Consider the following 8156-nt stretch of genomic DNA (forward strand, 5'->3'; position numbering starts at 1 on the left):
AGTCAAAAATAGCAAAAACAATATATGCAAATTGTGCAAACTGATGTAAATTGCTGTACATGTGAGTTTCCTGCTGAAGAATAGAAAGATACCCGCAAAGGTTGCCTCAAGGAATATCATGCATTTGGAGGCTCCTAGTCATGGGCTCCTGAGGCTCGATATTTTCTTCGGTTGTTTTGTCATCATACTCCGTGCTCTGGCCAGTATGCGCGGTACACTGGGTGTCATGAGCGGTTGTATTTACATTGTGTTAGGTAGCTTCTGTAATCCTGTCGGTTAGGTCGGCATTATCTTCAGCACTTTCAATATTATACACGGTGGTCTTGTTCAAGAACATTACATTCGGTGAGCCAGTACAGTTAGTCAACTGGTTTTTGCTAGTGAGCATACTCAGTTATTGCAAAAGACGTCACTTCCGGGAAAGACGGTAAACTGGAACAGCGGTTTAATAAAGCTCCATGTACATCACCTTCGTGAAAATAGCAGCCATGAGAGAGACACTTAAGGGGAAAAATCTCATGGATGTACGCATGTACGGATGTTTTGAAGTTGTCTCAGTTTTGGGTTTTAGTTTTAGGAATTTTCTTTTGAGACTGTGTATGTTTGGTGGACTGCCTATTCTGTAATGCCTTGTGTTCTAGTATTATTCCTGTGTGGCCGCCAGACCTCCATACCTCAGTAGGAGTGCGGGTAAGATCGGTGTAAATAGGTTACTATTTAAAACCTATTAATTCGAGACAAACTACAAAGGCGAGGACGGCTGGTTTATAAACGCATTGTCAAAGTCCAAGAAATTCAATATCGATGGGGTCTTTGTTTTGTAGAAATGTTCGCCTCAAACTACAAAACGAAAATCCTCCCACTAAAACGCTTGATTTGACGCTAAAATAGCCGGTAAAATCGGTGAGGTCCCTCAGTACGTAACGTCTTGTCACATCCGAAAGTGAAAAAAAAAGGGTGTTTGTTAATTTTGAAGTAAAAGCTTTAAATCAAGTGAAGCTATGATCTTCGCAGTTATGAGCGCAATTTTTGCAATTGCGTAGAGAAGCCTGAAAAATTCAGGACTTCAACGGGGTTTGAACCCGTGACCTCGCGATTCCGGAACCGGAATAAATAATCGCGCCCACGAAAAACAAAATGAAGCTCTCTTATTATCCGATGGACATTTTTGAAAAGGTCTAAGGTACACTTCCTTGAGTCGAACCCTACAATTGCCATAACTTGCCAATGAGTTTCACTCAAGTTAACAGGAACGAGCATCAAACGGAGCTTTTTAAGGCTAACATCTATAGCAAGCAAGCGAATTAAAGCACCGCAGTCAGGCAAAGAACTTCAAGCAGTCAAAGCACCATAAAGGACTGCGGACGAATCATCTCCAGGAAAAAAAGCACCTCAAGCAGGCAAAGAACCTCCAGCAAGCAAAGCAACGCAAGCAGGCAAAGCACATCGAGCAGGCAAAGCACCTCAAGAAAGCAAAGCACCTCCAGCAGGCAAAGATACTCAAGCAAGCAAAGCAACGCAAGCGGGCAAAGGACCTCAAGCAGGCAAAGCACCTCGAGCAGTCAAAGCACTCGAAACAGGCAAAGCAACGCAAGCACGCAAAGCACCTCAAGCAAGAAAAGTACCTCCAGGAACTAAAGCACCTCAAGGCGGCAAAACATCTCAAGCAAGCAAAGAACCTGGAGCAGACAAAGGACTTGAAAAACGCAAAACAAGCAAGCAGGCAAAGCACCTGAAGGAGGGAAAAGACCTCCAGCAACCAAAACTCCTAAAGAAGGCAAAGCACCCCAGAGCAAGCAAGGCACCTTAGGCAAGCAAAGCACCTCAAGCAGTTCAAGCATCCAAAGGAAGCAAGGCACTAAATGTAAGGGCAATATGGTGAAAGATGCCTTATATGTATACAGGGAGACTACATGGGAAGTTAGCATGATTATTTGCCTGGCCCCAGTTGCTCGAAGGGTGGGTAAATTCGCTATTTTCACAAATCCCATAATACAGTTTATCTTTAGGGAGTTATTTGCATAAAAAAAAATTGATATTCAGTTCACTGAAGCATGCAGTCCCAAGAATAATTAACAATTATTCCATGAGCGCGCGTTGGATATGAGATGGTAAATAGCCAACGAGGCGCGTAGCGCCGAGTTGGCTATAACCAGTCTCATATCCAACAAGCGCGAATGAAATAATTGTTTTATTGAATTCCTTAAACTCCAAAAATTTGGAAGTACGAAATACGAGCGAAAAAAGGGAGCAAATCCGAGTGAAATCGAAAAAAACTTGATGGGAACTGATGCTGTTGAAAACTGGAAACTAGTATTACACGAGCTTTAGTTTGATTGACATGGGAGAGGAATTACATCTTATCGAGTTTTTGGCGGTATTATATTTTGTGTATTGGCGGAATTATATCTCGGAAATCTTGGGAAATCGTCTCTACCAGGAATTGTATTCTAAAAGGAAATCATCTATCATTAAAGACTTTGGATCATTAAAACATTTGGTGCCGAGACCCGAGATTGAAGGATTGAAAGAGTGAAAAAATGAATTAACCTCCTGTAAACATGTCGTCGGAACCCAAGAAACGACTGAAGAAGAAATCCATGGTCCGCGAAAGTCATCGCGCATTTGTTAGGAAAACAATCATCGCGGCACAGGAACAAATTGATAAACGGGGAGATCCTACCACCTTAAGCGACGTGGAAAGATTCCAGTATCTCAAGTCGCTCCTTGAAGGTTCTGCAGCCCAGACAATTTCTGGTTTAGCATTGACAAGCTCGAATTACGACCACGCGGTCCAACTTCTAGACAAGCGCTTCGGAAATAAACAAGTCATTATTTCGAAACACATCGAATTGCTCATGCAGCTTCCAAAAGTAAGCGACAGGAGCGACTTAAAGCAATTGCGTCAGCTTTTGGATCGAACGGAGGCGGCAGTTAGAAGTCTAAAAGGAATCGGTATTTCGACTGAGACATACGGAACATTTTTGACACCTGTAATTATGGGAAAGATCCCACAAGAGTTACGCCTCATCCTGAGTCGCGGCACATCAGAAGATTGGGACCTTGATACAATCATCAAGTCTTTCACAGAAGAATTGCAAATTCGAGAAAGATGTGCTTTGGGAACGGTAACAGAGCAAACAAAGTTAAAAGAAAAACGAGAGTTTGGTTTGGAATTCGCACAGGTCAAAACAAAAGACCCCCCACATCGTCAACCCTGGTTGCAAACAACGAGAGACTGCCGCTATCTAAGGATAAATGGTGCACTTTCTGCAATGGACCTCATCCAACTATCAAATGTTCTGTTGTTACCGATCCAGAATCTAGAAAGAAAATTCTACGTCAAAAGGGAAAATATTTTGGTTGTCTGAGGAGCGGTCATGTGAGTCGAGATTGTCAAGCAAGGTGTCATTGTTGTAGTGGGAAACATCACGTGGCTTTGTGCAGCGTTCAACACTATCCAGAGTATCCAATCACGACCAGAAGGGCTAGAGACAGCAATCAAGAACAAACTGTGAGTACAAACTTGTATTTTACTCAAGACGTTAATAACAAGTGCATCTTGTTACAAACGGCCAGAGCTAACGTCAGAAGTCCTCATGGAGGAAATTCTTGCAATGTGAGAATCCTTTTTGATTCATGTTCCCAAAAGTCTTATATAAGCTCTCGGTTAAGGAGCAAATTGAGCTTACGACCAATTGGAAGCGATACAGTTCTAATACAAACTTTTGGAAACAATGAACCCTCATTGAAACAATGTAGCATCGTTCAGTTTGCATTGGAATGTCAAGACAATTTGACAGTGTTCATTAATGCTTATGAAGTTGAGTTGATCTGTGGTCCCATCACAAACCAGACCATTGAAATTGCACAACAGTGTTACCCACATCTGCAAGGCTTACCTCTGGCTGATCATTCACGAGGTGATGAGGATCTAGAAATTGATGTCATGATTGGAGCAGATCATTACTGGTCTGTGGTTCAGAATCACGTGGTAAGGGGGGAGCTACATGGACCAGTGGAAATTCGTACAAGATTAGGATATGTATTGAGTGGTCCTGTGAATGCGGCAAGTGCGAATACACAGTTATCAACTGTTAACGTGTCCCATGTTATGAAAACTGAATGTCAAGTCATTGAAGAGAACTTAGTTTCAGATGATTTCTTACTGAAAGAGGAGCTAAGTAAGTTTTGGGACTATGACACTCTTGGAGTAAAGGATAGAGAGGGAGATTTTCTTGAAGACTATCTTACCAAAGTGAAGTTCAATGGAATCCGTTTTGAAGTGTCTCTTCCCTTCAAGACTGAACACCCGATTATTCCAGACAATTACTTGTTGGCACAGAATCGCCTTGTTTCTTCATTGCAAAGATTAAGGTCCAAGCCAGAATTGCTCCAACAATATGACAGTGTCATCAAGGAACAATTAAATGCTGGTGTTGTTGAATTGATTGATAAGAGTCATGATTTAGATACCCTTCCTGGTACTGTACATTACATTCCTCATAAAGAAGTATTGAAAGAAGACAGAATCACTACTAAACTACGTGTGGTTTATGACGCCAGTGCTAAATCCCGCAATGAACCAAGTTTGAATGACTGTCTCCTACCAGGTCCAGCCTTAACTCCAATGATCTTTGATGTCTTGCTGAGATTTCGCCACCATAAAGTGGTTTTGATTGGTGATTTAGAAAAAGCATTCTTGAACATTGAAGTCAATCCAGCAGAGAGAAACTTGTTACGGTTCCTATGGGTAGATGACATCAACTCCCCGAATCCAGAAGTGATCACACTGAGATTCACTCGTCTTGTTTTTGGTCTAGTTTGCTCTCCATTTATTTTGAATGTAACATTGAGGAACCACTTAAAAAGGTATGAGAACATTGATCCTGAATTTGTGGCTGCTGTTGTGAGAGCTTTGTATGTTGATGACTTTGCATCTGGAGAGAACTCGGTAACGAAGTGTTTTGAACTTTACTACAAGTTGAAGTTGCGGTTCAGAGAAGGAGGTTTTAATATGAGAAAGTGGGCATCGAAAAGTGAAGAGTTAACTGAAATGATCAAAAGAGCAGAAGAATCTTTGTCTTGGGAACCGGAGCTGTCTTGTAAGGCTACTCCTACATTGACCGAGCCGAACATTGAGGAAGAAGATTGGACAGTGTCAAATTCAAACAACAATGTGAGCGAAGAAACCGTTGTCAAAGTAATGGGAGTTCAATGGGATCGGATGGAAGATAATTTCGAGTTTGATCTTGCTACCTTTTCTAGACAAGCCTGAGAGGGAAATTTCACTAAACGGACATTATTGAGCAGTACTGCTCGATTCTATGATCCATTAGGCTTGCTGTCACCAGTTATCTTACCCTTAAAGTGCATGTTCCAAGAAATTTGTCATTTAAAACTTGCTTGGGATGAAGCTTTGCCGGAAGGTCTCGCGTCGCGCTGGAAGGAGTTACTACAAGACATGTGGGAAGTCTCAAGCATTGTAGTGCCTCGTTGCATCCTGGGTGATGTTCAAGTCGAAGACGTCACGTCTATTCAACTGCATGGGTTCGCAGATGCTAGCAAGTCTGCGTATGGAGGAAATGTCTACATCAGGTTGACAACCTCTGGAACCAGTTCTGTTTGCCTTCTAGCGTCCAAAACAAGAGTTGCTCCCTTGATCGGTGAATCAATCCCTCGACTGGAGTTAATGGCCGCCTTGACACTTGCGAATTTGATGACAGCCGTGCATGAGGCATTGACCTGCACTATGAAGATAGACGTTGTTTTCAATTGGACTGACTCTCAGATCGTGTGGTGGTGGATCAATAGAGAGTTTAAACAATTCAAGCTGTTTGTTCAGAATCGAGTTCAGAAGATTCGAAGTCTGTGGAGTAAGGATCACTGGAGATATTGCCCGTCTGAGTCTAATCCTGCTGACATAGCGTCGCGAGGGTCAAAGAGTTCTGTTCTCGCTCACAGTGATCTATGGTGGAAGGGAGCTGCATTTCTGAAAGAAGGAGAAGTTCAGTGGCCAAACCTACCTGATAATCCAATCGGTGAGAGTACATTCCCAGAAGAAGTAAAGGAATTGAGAAGGAAAGCTGAAATTTCAAATGTTATGACAGTATCCTTGCAGAACATTTCAGAAGTCATCTGTCCAGAAAGATTTAGTAGTCTCAGTAAACTTGTCAGAGTAACCGCTCTTGTGCTGAAATTCATCCAGAAGCTCAAGAGGAAGATAGAAATAACTGACATCAGTATGGAGGATCAGAATATTGCTACGAATCTCTGGTACAAAGACGTTCAAACCAAACTTGAAGAAAAGGAGAAATCAAGTTCGACTTGGGAACAGTTAGGAGTCTTTAAGGATGCCGACGGACGAATCCAGAAGTCTTCACTTCCATACTCAACAAAACATCCCATTCTGTTATCTAGAAAGCAGCATTTCACTAAGTTCGTGATCATGCAGTCCCACGAAAACGTGAATCACAATGGAGTTGGAGAAACTCTTACTGAAATCCGATCACAATTCTGGATAATCAAAGGAAGGCAAGCTGTTAAGGATGTACTTTCCGAGTGTGTTACGTGCAAGAAATTACAAGGAAGAGCCTACAGCTCTCCACCTACTCCACCACTACCTGCATTCCGAGTTTCAGAGGAAATGGCTTTCTCTAAAGTAGGTGTGGACTTTGCCGGACCCTTGTACGTGAAGAATATATACTTATCCAAGGGAGAAATGCACAAGTGTTACATTGCTCTGTTTACATGTGCTAGTACAAGAGCTTTGCACCTTGAACTTACGCCAGACCTCTCCGCCAATTCGTTCTTAAGAGTGCTGAAGCGGTTCTTCGGTAGAAGAGGACTACCGACCCTGTTCATTTCAGACAACGGGAAAACTTTCCGAGATGCAAAGGTTAAGAAGTTTGCTCTTGATCGGAACATTGACTGGAAATTCAATGTACCCACAGCCAGCTGGTGGGGCGGATTCTTCGAAATCTGTGTGAAACTTGTGAAAAGGTGTCTCAAGAAAGTGCTCGGAAATGCGAAGTTGAGTTATGAAGAGTTAGAGTCAGTGTTGATCGAAACTAAAGGCGTTTTGAATTCTAGGCCATTGACCTATGTCTACGATGAGCTAACAGAAATTCCACTTACGCCTTCTCATCTTTTAATTGGTCGTCGACTTCTAGATCAATTTCCTGCCATCACCGTACCTGTAAACACTTTGCCTAGACGAGAGAGATATTTAGACGGTCTTCTCACCCATTTCAGAAATCGATGGAAGAAAGAATATCTTACAGGTACCCGCGAGTACCAGAAACTCAAGGGAGGTGAACCAAGAAGAACAATTCAAGTAGGAGACGTTGTGCACATCTATGCTGACAAGACACCCAGACAACAGTGGAGAATGGGGAAAGTAGAGAAACAGTTACAGGGACAAGACAACGTTGTGCGCGCAGCAGAAGTGGTAACAGTAGATAATTCTCTCCGCAAGACTCGCTTAAAACGTCCAATTCAAAAGCTCTATCCTCTTGAAATCAACGTGTGTGACGAACACGTAACTAATGCGAGAACAGGACAGTTTGACAGTGGAATGAACATTCAGATAGTTAGAGATGAAGACATCCCTACAGTGATCACTGCTCCATGAACTGTCTTACCGTATCTTGAGCGTTTGACACTGAAGCTAAAGAGCTAAATTCGGTTTTGCGTTAAATCAGTCTGATTTGTTAAACTTTCTTGAAAACTGGAAACTAGTGTTACACGAGCTTTAGTTTGATTGACATGTGAGAGGAATTACATCTTATCGAGTTTTTGGCGGTATTATATTTTGTGTATTGGCGGAATTATATCTCGGAAATCTTAGGAAATCGTCTCTACCAGGAATTGTATTCTAAAAGGAAGTCATCTATCATTAAAGAGTTTGGATCATTAAAACAGATGCGATGTTGTGCAATACCTTGTGGTCAGATAGACGCAGGTTCATCACAAAAACATTCCTTGCCTTCTTGCATTGCGTACTTCTAAACGTCGGAATGGATCCAAACTTTCCGCAAAAAAAGTTTGTTCCCTTTTTGGCTTTATTCAAAGAGAAATCTCGCTTTCCAGCGAAAACATTTTAGTTTAGCAACGCTTAACGCAATCATTTACCATATAAGGTCAAACCAAGGTAT

At 42.1% G+C, this 8156-nt stretch overlaps 3 protein-coding genes across 3 annotated transcripts in view; all 3 read left to right on the forward strand.

Annotated features, from left to right (window-relative positions):
• LOC137995697 (acid shock protein-like) overlaps nucleotides 1-1810 on the forward strand; it is a 2370-nt gene extending 560 nt beyond the window's left edge. The window contains exon 2 of the mRNA XM_068841217.1: nucleotides 1380-1810. Coding sequence (XP_068697318.1) covers nucleotides 1380-1810 — 431 coding nt within the window. The remainder of the gene's footprint in view (nucleotides 1-1379) is intronic.
• Nucleotides 1811-2561: 751 nt separating this feature from the next.
• LOC137995698 (uncharacterized) lies at nucleotides 2562-5278 on the forward strand. Its single transcript, XM_068841218.1, has 2 exons — nucleotides 2562-3168; nucleotides 3321-5278. Exons 1-2 carry the CDS (start codon nucleotides 2562-2564, stop codon nucleotides 5276-5278), a joined length of 2565 nt encoding a protein of 854 aa, XP_068697319.1.
• Nucleotides 5279-5464: 186 nt separating this feature from the next.
• LOC137995699 (uncharacterized) lies at nucleotides 5465-7633 on the forward strand. Its single transcript, XM_068841219.1, has one exon. The coding sequence runs from the start codon at nucleotides 5465-5467 to the stop codon at nucleotides 7631-7633; it is 2169 nt and encodes a 722-aa protein (XP_068697320.1).
• Nucleotides 7634-8156: the final 523 nt, after the last annotated feature.

Source organism: Montipora foliosa, chromosome 3, assembly GCF_036669935.1.
Source record: "Montipora foliosa isolate CH-2021 chromosome 3, ASM3666993v2, whole genome shotgun sequence".
In the NCBI taxonomy this organism is placed as follows: domain Eukaryota; kingdom Metazoa; phylum Cnidaria; class Anthozoa; order Scleractinia; family Acroporidae; genus Montipora; species Montipora foliosa.

Bases quoted from the DNA above. Each gene is read 5' to 3' on its own strand.
- LOC137995698 (XM_068841218.1), top strand. From the start codon at position 2,562: ATGTCGTCGGAACCCAAGAAACGACTGAAGAAGAAATCCATGGTCCGC. The intron at 3,169-3,320 runs GTTTGGAATTCG...TTACCGATCCAG, and splicing joins AAAAGAAAAACGAGAGTTTG to AATCTAGAAAGAAAATTCTA.
- LOC137995699 (XM_068841219.1), top strand. From the start codon at position 5,465: ATGTGGGAAGTCTCAAGCATTGTAGTGCCTCGTTGCATCCTGGGTGAT.